At 41.4% G+C, this 23,479-nt stretch overlaps 1 protein-coding gene across 1 annotated transcript; it reads left to right on the top strand.

Moving 5' to 3' along the window:
• The first annotated feature begins 20,411 nt into the window (after window positions 1–20,411).
• Window positions 20,412–22,624, top strand: fmc1 (formation of mitochondrial complex V assembly factor 1 homolog). The gene is made up of 2 exons (XM_062438951.1): window positions 20,412–20,593; window positions 21,962–22,624. The coding sequence occupies exons 1-2, from the start codon at window positions 20,465–20,467 to the stop codon at window positions 22,163–22,165; spliced, it is 333 nt and encodes a 110-aa protein (XP_062294935.1). The 5' UTR covers window positions 20,412–20,464; the 3' UTR covers window positions 22,166–22,624.
• The last annotated feature ends 855 nt before the right edge of the window (window positions 22,625–23,479 follow it).

Here is a 23,479-nt window from a genome sequence, read left to right as displayed (position 1 = left end):
GTGAGTGTGTCGGAGTGTGTGTGCAGGTCTGTCTGCATTCGAGCCCCACCGATATGTCAACGTGGCCGATATCATGGGCTGATTTCGTTGTGTGTGTAAACAGCGTCACCATTACATGATCTGTCTACCAAAAAGTGAATTTTTATGTCAATTCAGCCTAGAAAGTCCACTACTGGTTGGCTGCCTGACTGTATGTGCATGAGCAGTTAAGACTTCATGCATAACTTTGACCTGAGACACTTAAAAAAAAAAGAAGAAAGAAAAGATAACATAAGGGAAGAAAAAAAAGAAGATAGATAGGTGGCAGTATAGATATTGGCTATAGAATAAAAGCCTTTTGGAAAATGGCCAGCGCTGCAAATTTAACCAAGGCTGATGGAATTTGCTTTGGTATGACAGTAATGTTAAGTTTATGTCAGCCCCCCTCCATTTAAATCACCACCATAACAGAATCCCTTGATACAGAGAGATTTTAATTAAAAACTGTGTGAGTGTTTGAGTGAGAAAGGGGAGATAAATGCAGAGAGAGCATGGCAACGGGAAAAAAAGACAGAAAGAGAGAGAGAAAAATGGAACGTTAGATGATGGAAAGATGATGCAGGAGAGTAAAGTAAGCGAGGAGAGAAGCGGGAAAAAAGAAACAGGAGGGACAGTAAAAAAAAAAAGGGAAAGAGTGATTGCAGGAGATAAGTGGAGAGCTCATTCTGCATTGAAGTGAAAAGAGAAAAGCAGCAGTGTGTTTCTACTTTCCTTGTGCCTGCGTTTATTTTCGATGGCTTACTGCAGTGTTCCTGGACTCTCTCCTGCTATGTGCGCGCTATACGTGTGTTTTTGCTTCCGTCTGTGCTCTCGCAGTCTTTGTCACTCTCGTTGATTGATTTTTTTAAGGTCTGGCTCGCTTGCAATCGCGACAGAAACCACAGTACATACGCTGTCACACACATGAGAAAAAAACAACAACACAGGAACACAAACACAGACATGCGCTGACATGCGTGTTGTCCCACCTGGTACTCTCTCGCACTCAGGAGCGGGATGCATCAATCTGAATGATGTGTACACATGCTATGAAATAATCCATTTATGCATAAGGCACACGAGGCCTCAGTGTTAAGTAATGAACATGCAGACACTGTCTCTCAACCTTAACCGCTCGAGCATGTCCATACCGCCTCCTCAATTACACAACGAGTCTATCACAAAAGATACACACTTACAGAAAGATGCAGCTAAACCGAGCAAAGCTGGAAAAGAACACAGATGCCAATTCTGTCTACATCACCTTACACAGAATTTCTCTTTTTTTCCTCCTTTTTTTAAGAGTCTCCCTGCGCTGTAAGCAGACTGTAAAATTATTAGACTCAAAAAACGTTCCCAGATGGCCGCTGTGTATCTACACCACATTGTCAGCAATGTGTAGTTAACGCATGATGCACACTTGTAAGTGTGAGAACAGATGTATGGAAGATCATTAATGACAAAAGCATTGAGCAAGTCTTAAAATCTTCACTGTTGTCTGCACACGCTTGTACATATTGCCAATCACATGTCTTTTCTCCCTTTTGAACACACACACACACATATGCACACAATGACTGGAGAGCACAATATGTAGACGGGAAGTAACGGCGCACAGAGCAAATGGTGAGACACTATCTTTATGTCACCCTGAGGGTTTCCGTACTTCATAAAAGATATCAGGTACTTGGGCAGCAGTTACAGATAATGTCAGAAGGCAATTTTGTGGTGGTAGATATTATAATTCCAGTGGACTTAAAATGAAATATATTATTATTTGGGTGTCAAAACAAAGATCACCCATAGATTGAACATTGGTTCAAGTATGATACTTTTCAGACGCCATTAGTATATGGCAATATTTATTACAAATACATCATGAAGACTTTTTAAAGACTATTTTATAGGCAAAGGGGTCATTCTAATTTGTGTTTAATTAATTTTGTTTTAGATGTGTTATGCTTAGTGTTAGATATCTCCTGTGTTCATCTTGAATGCAAATTTAATGTGCTGTAAAAAAAAAAGTAAGGCTCAATAAAGTATCTATCTATAGCCTATTAAAGCCAAACAATGTGACCCACGGTAATTTGGTCCATACATCCTTATTGCCTCACTCACTTACCTATATATTTTTCCTCCATACTTACATTTAGGATGGCGCCTGTCAATCACCACCACACTTCCGTAATTGCAACTGCTATCAACATTATGACCAAAACCGCATCACATAATACTTGCTGTACAGCTGAAATAAATCCATAGAAGGATTTATAGTTACAATTAAAATGTGTGAGAGCACTACGAGCCAAAACAGCTTTAACCTTCTGCTGAGTGCTCAATGTTGAGTATTAATGTGGACTGTAGACGTCCTATAGACCTACTAGCCTAGGACATTTTAAGGCTGATTTCCTCTCCACCCTCCACTGAATCTTATGATACTGTTAACTATGTGTTTAATGGAGCATCTCAGTGACCCAGTGGGCCAACCTGCATATCATTAAAGGTTATGTTTGTTATCCATGTGGAAATACTGTTTGTATGTATTTTGACATAGTATGTGATACCGTAACAGTAAAAAAAAGCCTTGTAGCACTTACTGCTTTTGTTGAATCTACTGAGTGTCAAGATTTTGGCAAGTGTAGTAAGTCTTATTGATCATCATTGTAGACCTATTCAGTCTGAGAATTAGAAACTACTCACAGACTCTCTTTCTCTCTCACACACACAAACACACACACACACAAACACACACGTTCTTAATGAGGGTGCCATCAGGGTCTGGCTCTGTGAGCGTGTTCTAATTGTCTCATCTTTCGAGGTGGCACATTCTTGGGTCGAGGCTTAATTTAACACCCCGTCCTTCTCCAGCGCTGTTATTTAACACCCCGCCCCATAACACACACACACACACACGCACACTCACACTCAGGACTCACCCATTTAAAGGTATTCTTGTACCCTAACCATCACCCGTCTCTCACACCCATGTCTCTTCAACCTCTCATCCTTTCCTCACTGCCCCGTTACCCTCCAACACTCCCTCACTGCTCATGGTAAATTAATTGGCAAGCTGTTGTCCTGCAATACCAACTGTATTAGAAACAAGCACACACTGATTGCCTTGTTATTCCCTCTGTGTACACTACCACAAAGAACATATCTCAGACAGTCTGTAGAAACAACAGTCCAAGTGTTTAGCACCTTAAATGGGTAGCTAATACAGATGTTTCATCAAGCTGGGTGGCTTCTTCTGCTGCTCTTCAAACAGAAGTTTCAAAAACAGTGACACCGGTAAGCTATATCCATTATTTTTGACAGAAGTTTCTTTTCCGTGAAACAAGTCTGAAATCAATACTTGAAAATAGTTGAAAATTCAAAAAACAATACAACTGTTGTCTTCCAAATTTATACAGTTCCATATCCAATTGTCTAATCGTTTTTAAAGTGTTTTTAGGGCCCAACGGTCCCTGGCACTGAAAGTGGGGGGAGCCTATTGTTTTTGAAAATATTATTATTATTCTCTGCCACCAATCAGCATGTTTGAGGGGCTTGGAATGCTTGAAAATTCATGCAAACTGGTACATGTCAGAACGAGAGAAATTTGCAAAGTTCTGTAGTGATTGGGCTTAAGCATGGCCAGCAGCCGCCTTAGTGCCCCCAAATGCAGGGCCATGTTGGGATGAAGTTGCTTTGATGTTCAAGAAATTCTGTGGGATCATTGCTCTCATCCTTCTGTGACATACCACATTTAAAAAAAAATGTTTTTGCCCTACAGGAAGTAAGCCATTCTGTTTTCATGCGTAAATGTTCATTTTATGAACATGTCTTTTAGGATGCACAGAAACTCATGAAACTTTGCATCCATGCTCAAAGTAGTAAGTATTTTAATTTGATATCACAATTGGGCTTGGACATGGTATGTTAGCTCTATGGCGCCTTCTAATTACTTTTAGCAGGTGCTAGGGGTTCATGAAAACTTTGCACATGTGTCAGGACTGGCAAAACTTGACATCTGATGTGGGTCTTGGGCTTGGGTGTGGCAAAATGGCTTGAGAAAATTTAAGAATCAAAGCCGCCACCTTTAAATTTAATATAGATGAACAATATTTGGTAGACAGATTTAATATCTCCAGAATTTAAAAAAAAAAAAAAAAAAAGCCTCATGAAGTCATACCCTAAATCCAACAGGAAGTCAGCCATTTTTAATTTACTTATTTCAAATTTAGTCGGTGACATTTAAGATCTTTGCGACGCTAACTTGCACACTCTTGACGCTGGTCAATTTTGCCCAAAATGCTTTTGAGCGTTAAACAGGAAGTTGTTGTGGGTGGACTTTATTGTCTTCTCTTCCCCAAATTTTGCATTCTTGGTAAGAGGTCAGGCCTGAAGACATCGACATGTTAATATTAAGTCATAGTCAGAATGCCTCCTACTGGCAACAGGAAGTCAGCCTTTCGCGACAAACATCATCTGATTTACATGAAATTTACATAGTGTGGTCAACATATGATATACAGCAACATGCCATATAATTAGTGAAGAGGTAGCTTTCTCCTTCATGCAATGTCCCATATTCATGAAAATGTATATCCATGTCAGTTACCCTCTGATAAATGTATTGCTGCATTAAGATCTCACTTATGTAGTATTGCCTACAGGCAACAGGAAGCAAAGCCTAAATGACAAGTATGGCGGCATAATGTGACCAATGGTTTCTGATGTATTGTGGGTGATAGAACTGAACTTTATCTTTGCCCTAAGTCTGATCAAAATTCTACGCACAAAACTAACTCTAACATATTGTGACTGTTAATGGATGAATGACTGAATGATGAATAAATGTACCAATGTAAGGAGAGTAATCTGTCATTTTCTGCAGCTTATTCATCATTGTGGACAGTGACACAAATGACAATCTGTGGAAATTGATCTTCATATAATCCATAAGCATGATGTGTCCTGTGCAAAAAAAAATGTTTGCCAGGAGTTTTTCTAGTTTTTACAATTGAACAGTCGGGCACTTACATCGTTTTCAATAACTGTGAAACTCTGGTTCTGGCTTTCAGAAATCAATGTGAGATGCAAACCGGAACAATCAACTGGATACACAGACGATGTTAAACGGTTGCATGAGAGCTGCATCGTCTTTAGGTGCATTGAGTTTAATCAGTCAGACTTTGACAAACCTATTATGTTTGTATCCCTTACAACAGTTCACATTACAATCTCCTCTCTCCCTTTTGTCTGTCTGACTAGTTAGAAGTATTACAGCATCTTCCTGCTCTATAGGTGACAGACTGGAACATACAACCTATTCACTTCCCTCTCCCTTTCCTCCTATTTCACTCCTATGTCCCTCACTCTGCAGCCTGGTTGCCACATATCCCAGATTTTGACAGTATGTGGATGAGGTCCCTCAGGGAGGCATTAGTTCCCTACAGGGAGTTCTTCTGCTAAACTCCTGCCGGGCATTTTCCCTTAACACAACCCAATCAATAACTTTTTATATTATCTACTGGCAAACAGAGTCCCCGAAAAGGCCACGGGAGGCTTGTTGGACAGACCAATGCTGAGGCTGAGAGTCTGTGAGGCAGCAGGCAGGGGCAGAGCAGGCTATGGCGTTTGCTTTGCTGAGGCCACTGAACCGAGGTGAGCATTAGCTATGACATTTCAGCAGCAGCGGGGCTGTGAGACGCTGCCTCGTGTGTCTGGGTGATCTCCAGCTCTGCTCACAGAAGAAAGCGCACTCAGGGATGGTCTAGGGTCACTGCCCATGCTTGACCATTTCATCTTTGCAACATCACAAACAGGCTTTTAGAGATTGTGTGTGTGTGTGTGTGTGTGTGTGTGTGTGTGTGTGTGTGTGTGTGTGTGTGTGTGTGTGTGTGTGTGTGTGTGTGTGTGTGTGTGTGTGTGTGTGTGTGTGTGTGTGTGTGTGTGTGTGTGTGGTTGTGTATGCGTGTTCAGCTGATGATGCACCGCCATCCAATCTCATACCAGGGGGGCGTAGCTCACTCCTGGTAGAACGCTGTACCGGGGAAAGTAATCCCTTTTCTGGTATAGACTGATTTATTGTCCAGCACAGCTTTCATAATGGAGAAGAAAAACGTAGCTTAGTGGAGCGGAGATGAGGAAAAAGAAGTCTAAATAGCATTACTTAGTTGCAGCTTCTGCACAACAAGACATTAATCAAATTCTGTAAGTATAACATTAATCACTTACTATGACACGGGTGTTATTATTACGAATTAAAGCTGGATCTGAGGAGTTGCTCTTAAATCAATGACGACAACGCTGATTTGCAGTGAGTTGTATGTAAAACCTTCATTCAGTCTGGTGCCACGCAGCCAGTAATTGAAGTTTTTTTAGAGTTAGAAGTTAATTAAAGTTTTTCTGTGCTGCTGTGAACCAAAGTGTTGGAAGGATTTCACTGTTGAAGGCTGTCTGGCTTCTGTTTAAAACGACTGCATCGTTAAAGCCCAACCTCACTGCCCAGTGTTTGCTTTATCATTCAGCTGCAATCATCCTTTCTCTCAACTGTACGGCGAAAAAAACCCTCTGACACACTGCATTGTTAGTCCTCCAGGCATGAGCACGAGTGTTTCCTGTCGATTGTGGCTGCATAAAAGATGCTGACCTGTGGCATATGCACCGAAACAAATCATTCACCCGCTTCAACAGTGCAGCCTCTAAGGTGAGGCCAGAAAACAACAAGTCAGCTCAAGAAGCTGAGCGCGTGGGGGGGGCTGCTCATCCAGACATATGCTCTGTATATGCCTGCAGTGCCTACAGTCATGTGTTGAGCTGCTAGGTGCATATATGTGGGTGTTTCAACACACATAGGGTTACACCTTAATCTACATATTAACACACATACACACACAAACACACATATAATGAGAACAGTGAAATGCATGCAAAAAAAAAGTCTTCACATATAAATTAAACACATTATGGACATGTACACAAACACATTAATACACATTAATCTATGTAAATGTATCTTTGGCTAAAGCAACTGTGAAAAAACAGCAAAGCCTCACATTTGAGAGGCGGAAACCGTTGAATGTTTACATTTTTTTCACGGTAAGTGTCATACAATTAATCCATTAAAAACGCTTGTTGATTTAATTCCTGTCCTAACTAATCAGAGGTGCATCTATCCAACAACTGGAGCGCAAACACCGACTGCACCCGGAGCCTCCTCATAGCGGCATCTGAGGAGGTGCCAGAAAATAACAGATGCTACCAAAGCAAATGTTGGAAGTGCAATGCTCAGCTAATGATTGGATCTGCGGGCCCTTTTCCAGGTGACTTATGTTACTGCTCTGCTGCTGGAGACGAGGATGAGTGAAGCTCTATTGATCGGCTGTTTTGCAATCCCGATCAATGCCCGCCGCGCAGATCCCCAGCATGTTTTCAGGCCGGGCTAAAAAACATGTGATCTCACTGTCCATATTCAATTAATATCAACTGATAGAGCTACCCTGCGATAAATAACCGCCACTGACTCACCGTGTATGATTGCGCTGCTGTATTGTGCACGTTTATTCAATTAAGAGATAATTGAACATCGGTGAAGCCGAGGTTGAACAATATGATTGGAATTCATTACAAAGACAAATGTGCCAGGGTGAGTTTGCCATGCCTGAAAAGTTTATTCGAGTTATTGAATTAATGAGATGTGCCCACACTGCTGTGTCATTTTGCATATGGTGACAACACAGAAAAAGACAGCACAGTACAGGCGCATTAGAAGTCATTGTGAGAAAACACACAGCTGCACACTTTCTATCGTCTGCTCCACATCCCCAGAAACGACAACTAAAACACTTCCTCTCTTTCTTTCCTCTTTCCTCCTGTCCTTTTCCCTCATCAAAAGCCTCCAAACTCCCAAGCTCTTGGATTTGCTCTAATTTAGTCGAAGGAAAAGAGAGAAGAAAAAAAAAAACGTCCTTACTTCGCTTCCCTTTTTTAAAAGGAAAAAAAAAACAAAGGCATAAAAGAAGAATGATGTCAATTATTGAATATTCTTCCAAAATAAGCTCAAAAGCATACTGGCCTATTCAGTAGAAGAAGAATGCAACACCAGACTGAAGAAAGCCTATAGGAGGAAAACAGATATGCCCAATAGGTACTCATTTATCTCACTGTTATGCTTCAATACAAAATCTGACGTTAATTACATTCTGTATTTCAGCAAGGAGGGGAAAGATGATGTTAAAATATTTCACACTATATTTCACAGATCAAAGATTGTGGCCTCAATATATTTTACCTTCCTGTTTCCTGCACAGGGTATGAATGATGATGAATGATGACGCGGGCTTCCAGACTATAAAAAGGAGTTTGAAAAATGAGTGAAAAGAAAAAGTCCCATTAAACTAAAGGTACACAGGAGTTGGAGATGAAGCTTTTAAAAACTCATGAGATAATATTATTGTAATGTGTCCTCGTTTTAAACATTTTTTCAGCTAGGTTGCTTTTAACAGTTTATGTAAGAGCAAGAGGCTCGCTGGACTTGAAAAACAGGCTTAATGGACTAATAATCCGTAACTGGAAGTATGAATGCTAATTTTTTTTTCTAAAGAAGGTGAGGTTGTGCTGTTAATGAGATTCACTAGCACTGTTAATTCATCTATATGGTAATGTCTTATGACGTAAGGCAATGGTAGTCAATCTGCAGCGTCAGCATTGGCAGCTGTGTGATTTTCAGCTAACGACAGAAGGCCGAGGCTAAGGCACTTCATTACGTAGCTGCACCGTCGCTCTGCTGCCTGCTAAAGCGCCGGCTTAAAGCAATACAAATAACTGTGTAATGGCAGCATTTGTAGTGTGCTCACATAGGGTGCACACAGTCCATCACCACCCCCTCCCCACTCCCCCCACCTCCCTCTTCTAACAACCACATGCTCCCAAAAAAAAGAAAAAGAACACAACGAAATTCTCACTCTTGCTCTTCTGCTCTGAGTCTCAGTCTCTTAAACGTCACGGCTGATTAATAGTGCATGGGTGGATACGGAAAGAGAAGGAGGGAAGGGAGAGGAAGAAAAAGTATAGGCAGAGAGAGAAAGAGAGGAAGAAAGGTGGAGAGAAGCCTCAGAAAAAAAAAGAAAAAAAAAAAGATTGTTAACAACTTAAAAACTTTTTTTTTTAAACAGCTTAGCACCAAGAAGGGAGGAGATGAATGTATGAGGAAACGATGGAATGTGCTGATATGATAATGGCCTCTCGCAGGCCCTTGTGGCAAACACATTTGCTCTGTGTAATTTGGTTTTAGGAGAGATAGAGAATTATGTCTTGCTTTATCTTATCGCACAAAACATACCGTCTTTCTCCCGCTTCCATACGGCGGCACATTGAACGTGCGCAATCGCGGTCCACTCCTGCCACAAAAATCTCACTCAACAAATCCTTTAATTGCCTGATCAATGGCTGTTGAGCCATGCAAATGAAGCTGATAGTCGATCAGGGGCTGGGTCAGGTTGATCGTCCACACGCTGATGCATGCCATTGATCGAAGTGCGCACTGTGCTAAAAACCCAGGATTAAACCATTTGTCTGTAGGCTCCACCTTGAACCATTATCCTGACCCTCAAGCAAACCTGGCATAGGATACAAAGCGAAAAAAAAAAAAAAAAAGCCTTCGTAAGTTTAAAACCATTCATCACGCGGCTATAGGAAAGGCACACGCAGTATAGGAAAGCTGCTGCAGACGCACCAACACACTCAGGTGAGATGAGACAGGTTTGTTTCAATGGTTCTCTACAGGGACAACGAGGGAAAAACACCTCCAGTCGCAGAGATGAGACGTTGTCTTACCTTGTGTTTTGCCAGCCAAAGTCTCATCCCCGCGTCTCAGAAGTAGCATGATGGTGCGGCCTGGGACTCCTCTCTCCCTCTCATAGCCTCTGACTGAGGGAGGCTGAACTGCGGTCAACACAAGAAAAGACAATGTGATTATTGATTGCTGGCATCTCAAAAACATTCAAATTTGTGTCTAAACAGAGAGGGAGTATTGAAAAAATACATTTAGCTTGTTCCTAAGAGGCCTCTGTTGCCCTTTGAGGATTTCTCACAATCCCTCAGTCTGTGCTTTCATAATCCAGAATAGTTTTGAATAATAAACTGACTGTAAAAAAAAAAAGGAGCTCAAAAGATATAACTATGAGTGAGAATTTAGAGGCGTTTTTGTGAGGAGACGGAGCTAATCACCTGGAATGATACCACCTGTCAACAGCATTAGCCAATTAATAGAAAGATGAGTTTAATTAACTCAGAAAAGGACAATAAAATGCTCATGGGAATAAATGGACCCTTTATCATTTTCAGGTGTCATTCCACAAGCAGGTTTTGTTTCCGCTAACCAGCTGCACTTTATCAAACAAATGTGTTTTAGTCTTCATTAATTAATCGAATTACACTCGCTACCAGGACACCTCATTAGGCGTGTGTGTGTGTTGGTGTGTGTGTGTGTGTGTGTGTGTGTGTGTGTGGTTTGTTGTTACAAATACAGATGTTCCTGAACGGGGAGGTGAGATTAAAAAATGAGGCCGCACTGCTAAGCATTTATCTCCTCTCTCTCAATCCTAATCCCGTCGCCATCGATCGTGAACGAGGAGGTTGTCGGTCATCGCGAAAACTCACAGCAGTTTTAGGTAAAATCCTCAACAGGTCGAGGGGGTAAAGCAGCGGTTTCGAGGTAATTGTACTCCACAGGAGCAGCTTCACTTCTGTTTTCCCCTTCGTTCCTCCGAAGAGATGTTTGGCGTTGCTTGTTTTTCTGACGTCTGCCAGTCTGTTGTTGCGAAGGGGAACAGGGAGGACAGAGGGTTAGCAGCAGGTCACAGTCACTCAATTTCTTATAAAGCAATGCTGCGCTTTGGCACAGTGTGTAACCCCTGACCCGCTCCCCCTTAGAGTTAATACATTTCGATTCAATTAGGGGAATTTAAAGCGCACAACTCAATGAATGATGAATACAGCTTTCTATATTACTGTTTACAATCCAAATCCACTGTGAAGGCCATTTCTGCTCTATAAAAAACAATATGTCTCTATCCTTAATCTGTTTAAATGCCTCTCACAAGTCCTCTGAGTAAACTGTGTGCGTGTGTTTATGCAGTTTAGGATGGGATCAAACAGCCTGATTAGAGGAGGAGATTCCAGCCCAATATGATAAATTACACATTTACTCCAAATGTACTGTTGTGCTAAATTGTCTCTGCCCTTTTCCCCCCAATAACCCCCCCAACTACAGTTGATCAGATCAGAATAATAATAAATAGCTTCGATTAATCCTGATTATCCATAACTCATAATACCATGAAGACATTCCCCATAGAGTCCATAGTCTCTAAATTCAAGAGGAGTGTGTGGGGGACATACTTTAGGTGAATAAATGATTAATTGGAATATGTCAATGAATAATAAACAAGTCTCTGCGGGGTAACAGATTGTACTTTTCATATTTAATAGATTGATGGGCCCTCACACAAACTCAAACGTGTGCCCGTGCTGCAACATGTAATCACAGACAAACACACACCCGTCACATGTACGTGCGTCACTTCACACATGAAACAGACGGGTGAACGTACAGTAGATTAAAAAACATCAAAGGAGGGCCTACGCTGCTCACTTGAAAACGCCCAGGCTCCTTTAGCTTGTTTCTTAGCTTATACTAATCCCACAAAAGGGGGCATAAATGTTGCGTTTCGGCACACGCTCTGTGTACTGCCATCCTTTCTCGTGGACAGTGTCTGCGTCGATACAAGTCCTCCTAATCAGCTCTGATGAATTATTGAATAGCCTTTTTATATCAGATCATGACCCATATTCCGCTCGCTTGAAGTGAATGTGCTGCCAATAAAAATCGAGATGTACTTTTTAAGTTGTCTCCTCGTCCCACATAGGCCTCCTGCTCAAGCTCTTGGTGGTTAAACAGGATTCAGACACACACACACACACACACATACACACACACATACACACGCACACACACACACACACACACACTGCAGAACGTTACAAGCTTTCGAAGAAGCTCCGCAGACTGATTCATTCATTTAACAAGATGATGGACGAGGTAGTCATGCTGCATCGCACTGTGAATCTGAGGTGTTAAGTTTTTTTACTAGTGGCTCCACTTGAGATTTCATAAACTACGATCATCTTGACATGTTCAGAACTGACTCTGCAACACTGCCTCGGAATACGGCGATCGCTAGGCGGCACAGAGTGAAAGTTAAAGCTGAAGATGAAGGGCTGCTGTTGCTGGTTTCATTAAGGGCAGGTGCAGCGCTCGGGCCCAGACGCACGACTTGCATTGTTGTTTCATTAGGTAGCACATGGGGGAGAGAAGAGTGAGACAGAGAGAGAATCAGTAGGAAAAGAGGTGGGGGGGGGGTAGGATTATGAATCTCCTTAGCCCCTGCTGTCTCCTCTCCTGGCCTGTTTATCAATGACGACTGCAAACACGGCGCCTATGAAATCTCTTAAGCTCTGTTTGAAGACTTTTGGCAGACTTCTTTTCCACGTAAGCTCCTGCCATAAAAACCGTTTGAGACACTAAAAATTGACAGGACGCTTGAAATATGCGGCACTCTTCAAATACAACGGATTTATCGTTCAATTAAATTTGCTGGCAATGTTTACATAAACATTACTCATTTTAGAATGGAGGTTACACTTTCATTTTTAAGGATGACACTAAAGAACAAACTGGGTGAAACATTAACTGCGACGCAACGTTGATCGGTAACGCTAATTCAACAGTAAGCAAAATATGATGCGACAATCAAACAAGGTGAGTCTGGAATTAAATGTAAAGAAAGCTGAAATTTGTTTAGAGCCAAAAATATATATTCATTTTTGGCTTTCTTGCCTGTGAAAATGAGGCTCATGGTCACACATGCAACCCAGTACTTCATAAAAAATAAAAAAAAAGATACGTGTCCTGCCTGCTCGCCGACAAATCATCTCTATATTTGCATGGGAGTGATGCTCAGCTGTATCCATCATCCAAACTGTTCATTTGGACAGCCAATGCTCACTCTACCACCCAGCTACGCTCTAAAGGGCTGGTGAAATGGCTATCTGCATCCTCTGCACAACACTAGTCAAATCAACTGTGTCAACTGTAGTTTTCGAGCTAAGTGGGACGTAACGTTTGTGTCTCTGTCCAGTTTGCCTCTGCCATCCCTCAACCACGCTGCAGAGACAGTCATAACACAGTGGAAAGCACCTGTTCATAAAAATAAAAAAAGTGACTCATACTATTTTTGTGATCATTACAGTAAAAAAGACAGCGGTGAGCCATGTGTCAGAGTCAAGAGTTTGCGCCCGAGACGTCCATTTTGCAGCGTGGCAGCTGTGACAGCTTTGACAGACTACCTGGGTTTAAGTGCCCATCTGTAGATAGGCTACTGGGGTCACATGTGTGCCGAGAACGCCGAGCGCAGAATGGGTAATGGTCCTGGGTTATGAGAGCAGGTCCCAGATGGGTTTCGCAGGTACGGAGTCGTAACCTTGACTGTGCACCCGTGCGCGCTCACACACATACACACGCGGCGTATAAATCCAAACTGCTGTCAGCCAAATGATGGGAAAGTTAATCAGAGAAAAGGGGTCAATCGCCACTGAACCTATGATGGATAGATGGACGAAGTGTCTCCTTGTGTGTGTGTGTGTTTGAGATAGATAGAGAGATAGAGAGATAGAGAGAGAGAGAGAGAGAGAGAGAGAGAGAGAGAGAGAGAGAGAGAGAGAGAGAGAGAGAGAGAGTGAGTGGGTGTGAATGTACATTTTGCTGCAGACACACACTCAAGATTTCATTCCACTACGATACAGAGATTACACGTACTGTTATTTTCCCCACTGTAAAGCACTTTGTGTTTCTTTTGGAATAACAGCAGATAAAAATGATTGCATTGAGAAAAGGGCAATGCAGTCTGTGTCTTCACGTAGATTACTTTATTGATCCACGTATATATACCACACACACACACACACACACACACACACACACACACACACACACTAGTGCTTTAAATAACAGTGTAGAGCAGCAATGAACAGGTGATTCGATATAGGCAGAAGTGGCTACTCCATCGTGCGGAGAGTGGCTCAAGTACAAAACCAAGGATGAAGGATGGAGATTCATTTCCACACTTGAAGTCTTTTTTTTTTACATTATCACTTTATCAGATCTGAGTGTATGCATGTGATTTTAATGTCGGACTCACATGAATAAAATGTATCAGGGAGAGAATTAAAGGCTCGTTGGAGGGGGGGAGAAAGAAAAAAAAGGATAAATGGTGGTGAAGTGTGAGGGAAATTACTGATCTCTAATAATCCGCCAATATCCATTTAAATTCTGCCTAACCCTCATAAAGTACACAAACACACACACACATCACCGATGCTTCCACACACCCACCCACACACACACAAACACATGCAAAAATAAATAAATAAGATGAATATCTACATCAGTTCATCATCATCCAAAACATGCAACAGTAATTAGGCATGTGTGGATTGAAAGCACCGTACTCACCTATTTAACCCTTAACACTGAGAATTACTACATTTAATCGATTTTGTAGGCTGGAGAAATTGTAAGAATCATGGCTATTACATCAACTAACAGACAAAGAGGTTGCTTGAGTCTTTAATCCGCGTCAGTGAAATCCCATTAAAGATTCAATAGTTGAAAAAGAAATACTGAAATCAGCTTCAGTCCATTACAAAAAAAAAAAAAACTGTCAAGAAAAAGAAAAAAAAGAGTCCCGAGTTTAGGACAGTTTTTGATAATTGTTAATTTTTTTCATTTGGATTCAAATCCAGGATTTAAAGGGTAATTCCACAGGAAAACAGCTATATCCAGAGTGGCTTTATCTGGGTGACGGTTGCTCAAAAAGTCCCACTTCCCATTATCTTCATATAATGAAGAGGAGAGGCATTAAATCTCCTTCAGGGAAAAAAAAAAAGTGCAAATATAAAAAAATAAATGAGGTGGACAAGGAAATGAGTTGTGTGGTTTGCTTCACTTTGCTATGCATCTGTCTATTGCTGTGCCTCTCTGTACTGTAGCTCACACATCACACACACACACACACACAGGCACACACACATACACACACAAGAAATTATTCAGTTACTTTGCAGGCAGCTTAATTCTTTCAAGCCCCCTATTTTCTATTTCAGTAAAATTCAACAGATCATGAGTGAACAATCTGCCGTTGGATTTCAATAAATTACAATGGTCGAGTTGATGAACTGCAAAATTACGTCATCAAAATGCAAAATAAATAGCAACTCCTCTCTGATGCAAGCGAGTCAATGACGTGTGAGTGGTAGGTAGGACATTTTTTAGACGGCATATGAAAAAAAGCAAAAATGAAACAACAAATAAATCAATAAGTGGATCAATTCAGAAGAGGGGGTGAGGGTGTGGATGTGATGGAAAATACAAATTTAAAAAAAACAGATGCAGAAAGAAGTGGTTAAAGAGATTAAAGCTTGAAGGAAAGTGAGTGGAAAAAAGTGAAAATTATGGTGGAAGGAAAAAAAGGGAGAAAAAAATCCTCTGGATGATGAAGCCAGGTTTTTTTTTTTCTAGTCCATTCTCTTTGAGTGCTTGTGTGTGTCTGTCTGCGGGAGCGAGAGTCAGTTCAGAGAGATACGAGACTGAGAGGAGAGAGAGAGAGAGAGAGAGAGAGAGAGAGAGAGAGAGAGAGAGAGAGAGGAGAGAGAGAGGGAAAAAGAGGGCAGAGAAAAAGAAGGAGTGTATAAACACAGATGACACCCCGACAGAACGGACGAGCGCTGGCTTAGGAACGCGCGAGTGAGTGAGGCCTCGCTCTGTTCACTTTGACCTTCGCCTAACAAAACTTAAACGCACCTCAGTTTGCTAATCGTGTACATTTCCTCTATAGAACGAATGTGGAGTTCAGATCGTCTGTAAGTGTGCGTGGCGGCGAATGGAAGGATATGTGAGGTGGAACGGCGTGGGTGTGTGTGTGTGTGTGTGTGTGTGTGTGTGTGTGTGTGTGTGTGTGTGTGTGTGTGTGTGTGTGTGTGTGTGTGTGTGTGTGATAAAAGGGGGAGGAGGGGGGGCGTTTCACATTTTAATGGAAGGACAAGAACAGACTTTTGTGCAACAACATAGAAATGATGAGGCGGTTAAAATGTGGGTTCCATGACAACGACTGGAGAAGGTGCTTCGCTTGATGAGTCACTGTGGTCGTGGTGGAGGAGAACAAAAAGAAAAAAAAAGAAGAAAAAACTAGTCAGAAAACACAGATTATAGTATGCAAGAGGAGAGTGACGTGAGGATGACATGGCATGAGGCAAGAATCAGCTGAGAGCCGGATGGGAGGGGAGCCATGGTGAAGCTAGATTGTAGGCCAGTGCATGTGTGTTTGTCATGTATGTGTGTTTGTGCATGTGTGTGTGCGTGTGTGTCAAGGTGTGCTTAATAAATGAGCACCCCACACACACAAAAAAACAAAACACCTTGCATACACAGAAAAGGAAACAAGACTTTGAGACAGACACTAAACACTAAATAGACCTACCTATGGTTAGAATTAAGAATCGCCCAAAAAAGATGCATAGGATGGAAGGAGGAAAAAAGAGAAGGGGGGAAAATAGGAAAAGGTACAAAAGTGAAAAAGGCATAAATAGAAAATACAAGCAAGCCAATTAAAATGACTCTATTAGAGCTTCTTTAAACGTAAAGGTAATTAAAACACAGGTGGATTCAAAAAGTAGCCAAAGTACGGGTGGACAGTGAGTGGAGCGGTAGGGAGGAGGAGGCGGAGGAGGAGGAGGAGGAGGAGGGAGGCGGTGAAGGGAGGAGGAGGGAGCGTGGCTGCAACAGGGATAGAAAGGGCTGAAGTGATAGCGATGGGGGAGAGGGAAGAAAGAAGATGAAGGGAGGGAGGGGGGGTAAAATAAAGAGGATAGAAAGGGGCAAAAAAAAAAAAAAATCCCCCTCCTCTTTCTATTTCTCTTTTTCTCTGTCTCTCTGCCTCTCTCTCCCCTCCTTGTCTGGCTCATAAATAGAAGAAATTGTTGACCAGGTAAATGGCGAAATAGATGAGAAGACAGAGGACCGAGGAGAGCAAGCAAATGAAAAGGTAAAGCACCTCCCAGCAGCGCAATGAGGAAAAAAAAGAACAAAAAACGAAAGATAAAAGCAAATACTCCAGTGGCCTCCGTTGTCTCCAGTCTATATGTGGAAGGGGGGATTGGCTTTTGCCAGTAGTTCCCCTTCCCCGGCTGCCTTCTGCTTTCTTCTTCCTCTCCTCCCAAAAAAGACTTCCCATCCAGATGACAAAAAGCAGGCACAGATGTCCTTCCCTCTCTCTCTCTCTCTCTCAACTCTGGTCTGATATCTCGTGCAACTCACACAGGTTAGACATTGTTGCAGCAGCAACACACAGTATCACCAATATTGCTCAGTGGGAGAAAAAAAAGGCATTGGGGCTGCTGCTAGTCAAGCACTGCCTGCCTCATGAGGAAGGATACTGAGCTGGAATTGCTCTGTCTCCCCTCTCCCGCCCATCCCTGCGAAAAATATGGGGAGGATGGGAGGTGGGCCCCACTCACAGCATTAGTATTCATTGAAAGAGTGTGTGTGTGTGTGTGTGTGTGTGTGTGTGTGTGTTGTGTGTGTGTGTGTGTGTGTGTGTGAGAGAGAGAGAGAGTGAGAGAGAGTGAGAGAGAGAGAGAGAGAGAGAGAGAGAGAGAGAGAGAGAGGAGAGATGAGAGAGAGAGAGAGAGAGAGAGAGAGAGAGAGAGAGAGGGAGAGAGATACAGAGAGAGAGAGGGAGAGAGAGAGAGATGAGGAGGAGGAGGAAGAGAGGGGTGCCAACAAATGTCTAGGAACCAAACCGGTGTGTGAAACTGATAAGAGAGTGGCTCCCCCTAGAGTCAATCATCAATACACAAGCTCAAAATGACTGGAAATACTGGGAATACAGTGTCAGAGCATCCAGTCTGATGATCTGTGACCTGCCTTCAGGGCCTCCAGACCTGATGTTTGAACCCTCTGAGGACAAACTCGCTACTTCAACATGTCATTCCATCTGCGCGATATTAGTCAAAGCCACTAGAGGATAATTCATTTAAATTTGACAGGTTAAACATAAACGCCTGAGCTTTGCTTTTCACTGAAAACAGTGTTTATCACCTCAGTGCGATAAGGCGCTGTTGTGTCTTATAATACAAACTCCCCATTTGGCGAATGTATCAGACAAAGCTTTCTTCTGCATTTCGCCCCAAGCCAAACTCAGTGTTGCTATGGCGACAGATGACCGCTTTCAAGTGTCCCATTCAAAGCTACTAAAATAGCTAAAAAAGAGTGCGAGGTAAACCACAGCGTTTTGTTTTATTCTCCTATTAGTTGTAAGTCGATTACTCATTTATTTCAACAGCCAAGACTGTTGTGTATGAATGTATTTTTGTTCTACTGTGTCTGTAGTTAAGCTGTTATTTATAGTAAAGGAAGGGAGAGATAGAGGCAGACAGAGAGATGCTGACACATCCTGGGAGGAAATATGATTACAAATCTCCACAGTCTCTTCTGTCTCCTCTGCTGACCCGTCTATCAGACAGTAATTATTTAACTCCACGTCAAACTCAAACCCTCTTTTATTAACGACGACAGGTTTGTGGGACTGTAAAGAGCCAACATTTTATGGAAGTTTTGCTCTTTTTTAGAAAAATACATAAGCTTGTTGAGAAATTACCTTAGAATGAAGCTGAGGGTGTAAACCATGTGAATGAGGTTCCAAATGTTGCAGAGGACAAACTGTTACTGCAGCTTTCCTCTCAGGCTATACAGGCAGCAGCTGAATGGTTCCTTGAAGCGTCCAACAATCTCTGCTTGACCTTTCGCTCTGTTTCAGTCGTCTGTCATCTTGATCAAATCAATGGAGAAAAATCAATTACTGGACAATTAATACAATAAATGTCACAGTTAACATAGTTTTTCTTCTATCCTGAATCTATCAGGGATAAATCTGTACATGTTCTTAAGTATTTCCATTTTAATGCAACTTCTGCTCCTCTACATTTATTTGACAATTGGTTACAGAATGGTGAAGGAGATGTTAATGAAGCACAGTTTGTACATGTTTGTACAGCCCTGAGAAGAGATCTGATTAGACAGCATAAGTGAAAAAACCTGTGTGGGTGGAGTATGGGTGTGCAACAGAATGATAATATATCAAACAGTATAATAAACATTCAGAGTTTGCTCCAACACACACAGGGTCGCTCTGCATGATTACTTTTGATACTTAAAGTCAGTGATGGAAAGTAAGTACATTTACTCCATTTACTGTACTTAAGTACAATGTTGAGGTACTTGTACTTTACTTGAGTATTTCCATTTGGTGTTACTTTATACTTCCACTCCAGCTTTTCAGAGAGAAATATTGTACTTTCTACTCCACTATTTATTTGACAGCTAAAGTTACTTTTCAGATGGAATGCATAATTTAACAAGCTTTTACAATACATCACATTGTTAAAGATGAAACCAGTGTCATTTCAGATATCTATGAGTTGTTAAAAGCTCCACCAAATGGTGATTTTTTTTCCCTCAAAACTTCTTACATGGTTTCAAATAAATAACTGAAAGAGACAATACTGCAACATTTCTCAAAAACACAAAGATGTTTTGAACAAATTATCAGAACAGTGTTCCTCTTTCTTACCCAATCTATGATCTCAACAAACCTCAGATATATCTGGTAACACTTATAAAGTACTTCAAACTAGCTCCACCTCTAGCAGTCACAGCAATAACATGCTGCTTTAATTTATATATCTGTCACAATCCAGTTTTCTGCAAAATGAATCATTTTATTTGAGTACTTACAGTGTATTTAGCTTTTGTAATTTTACTTTAGTATTTTTCATGCAGGACTTTTAATTGTAATGGAGTATGTTTGCATTGAGTACTTTTTAGTAAGTAAAGGATCTGAATACCTTTCCACGAGTATATTTCTGTGATTTTGGTATGAACTTTTACTAAAATGATCATTTCAAGGCAAGATTTTTACCTATAGTACCAGGAGCTGTATGCTACTTCAGTCAGGCATCTGTGTATATCTTCCACCAGGGGCCACAAACCAGAGCTCTGCTGCAGGAGGTTGATGAGGCAGGTGAATTAATGGTAACACTGGATGACACAGGAGCTGAACATACGGTAAGCACTTCATTATTTCTGCGTACATTTTTACATTAAATCCTTACACCACTGCTGGGAAAAAGTAAGTTGGAGAAGAAGCTACACGTGTCATGCACTTACTAGCGTGACATAGCGCCGCCCTGTGGTGGATGTAATGAGCTCGACTGTGCCGTGTTGGGTTGAGTAGGTCTGTCTTCATGATCGTGTGGAGCAGCACCATCACAACACGGTGCAGAGATGGCAGGGCTGTCATCACCTCTACGAGTATGTCGAGGAATACTCAAAGAATTACGAGCCGTCCAGGGACCAAGTTACAAACGGTCACTGGCCTACAACTACGTTATGGATCAGTTCCGTAAAAATCAGGCGAGTTTTCTTCACTTACTGCGTGTCCGCTGGCGGTTGCTAAGTTAGCCGAGTATTAGCTAGTCTGACAGCTGCTTAATGATACCGTTTTACTACTAAGGTGAAAGTTATTTCTGCGCTTCTGCCGTTCACGAAACGTGGGAATAGAACGAATACCCAGCATGACACTGGACTGTTGTGTTTGCCAAACTTTGTAACATGTACGAGCCACAGTTCAACGCAAGGTGAAGCAGAAGGACATGCTAACACGAGCCAGCGGCTAACAAACTTAGCTCCGTAATGAGACACAGGTGGTAAAAACAACTCTACCTGAAAACGAATAAATGAGCATTGAGACAGTTCAGCCTGCTATCTGCATTTGTCATTAATTATGTTAAAATCTTCTTGTATATAAATATTGACCTAACTTTAATTGAACACTGACTAATTGAACACAAACTTATTGTTTGGTAAATGGCTGTGGAGGAATCGTCAAAAGATTGTAAATAGTCAAGATATATGTCTACATCCGCGAGGGAAAATAGATACCTTTAACTATCTTTAAAATGAGTTTATCTGTAATTGGCACAAGATTGATTCATTCTATTGCATGACTATATTAATCTTCATAGAAGCAATACAGCAGAAACTATTCTTTGTTATTGTGAGTTTGTTTTTAATCAGCTTGGCAGCAACTAAATTCTACTACATACAGTACCAGTCATAAGTAAGTGGGAAGATATGTCCAAATGTTTTACTGGTGCTGTATTTACTTTAATTAATATGTATATCTACTTTCATTAAACAGTCTGTCTATAACGTGTCCATTTTCTCTCTCGGTTTACCCAAAACACAGTACAACTGCCTGTTGAAATAAAGCGTTCAGATTTTTAAGCACATAGGCTCAAAGCTTTTGTTATTTATGCTTGGAAGAACATGGCTCACCAGGGTGATTGAACGCATGTGCGGTCACTGGAGCAAAACAGCTCGGAGGAACTCTTGCTTGTCAGTGTGTATTTGTCCTAGATCACAAAAGACCCAAAGGCATTATAATGTATAGTGTATTTGAAATTCTATAGGGACTTGACCAAATGCTTACTGTCCATATAGCTGTTATGGCTGATGAAGGGATAACAACATTGAAGCAGAAAAGCCTGTGATCCGTGCACATTTGTTTATGTTGGAGTCTGAGTTAGTGGAGTCTTCGCTTACTCCATGTTGTCCACCAACTAGACCTCGAGGCCTTTTCTTAATCATCTTGATTTCCTTATCATTTTATGACATTTGTCACATTTACTGGGCAAAGACAAACATTTTTATGAGCCAAATATTTAAAGAAACTTGACATTCTCTCTTGACTCATGTTTTCTTTTCTTTCCTCTCTCACAGGTGACAGGAGAAAGGTACTGCCGCGCCCAGCAGGAGGCACTCCATGCCTCACATACATACCTGTGTTTGCTGACTTCTACCAGGAACCACCTGGCCCTGCACAACATTTACCATGGCAAGGGAGAGCGCAGCCCGGAAGAAGCGGCTGGCCTAGTGGGACTCAGGATGCCCACACAGCCAGGAGGCAAAGGCTGGGAGAAGTGAGGACATGGCAGAGGGAAGGGGGGCGGGCAACATTAGAAGAAAATCTTCAAAGTCTTCAGAAATGACTTGCCTGTCTACTTAAGGCTTCATACAATTCGCTTCATGTAAAATAAACTCCAATGGGAATTTTATCTGACTGGAGTGTGGCAGGTTGGAGATTGCGCCATCATGGACTGCGTTGAGGGAACTCAGCTTTTTCCTGTTGTTTTCTTCTACCTTTCTCAAAGGGAGAAAATGGGATCATCTTATCAGTGTGTGTTTGAAGCAACTGTGAAAAAAACATAATCTATGGAGAAAAAAGCTGTTGTTATGCTGTAATTATACTGTACTGTACAGCTTATCTGCACCTGCTTTGTTTGTTTTCCTGAATGTTCAAAAGCAATAGCAACTTTTAAAAAAGGACTAAGTACATTTTCATTTAGATTCATTTGTCCTATTAAAATATGAATAACTGTTGAACTTATGTGATTTTTTTATTAACACAAATCAAATCAAACATCCTACTCCTGCATGAATTTAACAGGTAATTAAATCTATTAAGGTGTCTGCAAGCCAGGTAAAAGTAAACATGTCTCACACTGGATGAACAGGAAGCATCAATAATACTTAACATATATATATATAGCATCTGTAAAGTGTGTCCCATTAGACTAACTACCCTGTTTCCTGCTGTCTTCTCATGCTTTTACATGAGTTTACGTCAGGATGCACATCAAACATGAACACGTGTACAGTCTAATACAGAACAATACAGAAGCCCTGCAGGTAGTACCAGCTTCATGAAACTAACAGTGGACAACCTTTGCTGAGACTTTAATTCGCTTGAGTGGATGTTACTGAAGCAGCAGTTTGTAGTGTAGTTAAACAAATATCCCATTGAGAGTCTTTCAGTCTTTGTTGCTGAGTCTCAGAGTATATTACGACTTGTGCAGCTGCCTGTATAAAAGACTTGGCTCTTTAAAAGCTACATCCTTTTTATGTTTTGTTTGCTTTTAAATCACTATTACGGGGACAGCTACAAAACAAGCGATTAAGTTAGGCAGCTTTAATAGAGCTCTGGCAGTCATTCTTTATCTCAGTGAGGTTTCTTGGCAACATAAGGCTGTTTACGGAGGTACAAAAGAGGCAAGATTGTTGCTGTCCAAATGTCACGGGCATCAATAGTGGACAGTGCAACATTATGTAATGGGACGAGAGGAAACGTCGGAAAAGTCATCACTGTCCTTGATAAATAGGAAGATAGCAGTGGACGATTCAATTGTTTGTTTAACTGCAGTCTCAAGTTTGAACAACTGGGGGAGCTCTGTGACAGTC

This window comes from Scomber scombrus, chromosome 18, assembly GCF_963691925.1.
Source record: "Scomber scombrus chromosome 18, fScoSco1.1, whole genome shotgun sequence".
Taxonomy (NCBI): domain Eukaryota; kingdom Metazoa; phylum Chordata; class Actinopteri; order Scombriformes; family Scombridae; genus Scomber; species Scomber scombrus.
This window is presented reverse-complemented; position numbering and strand designations above follow the sequence as displayed.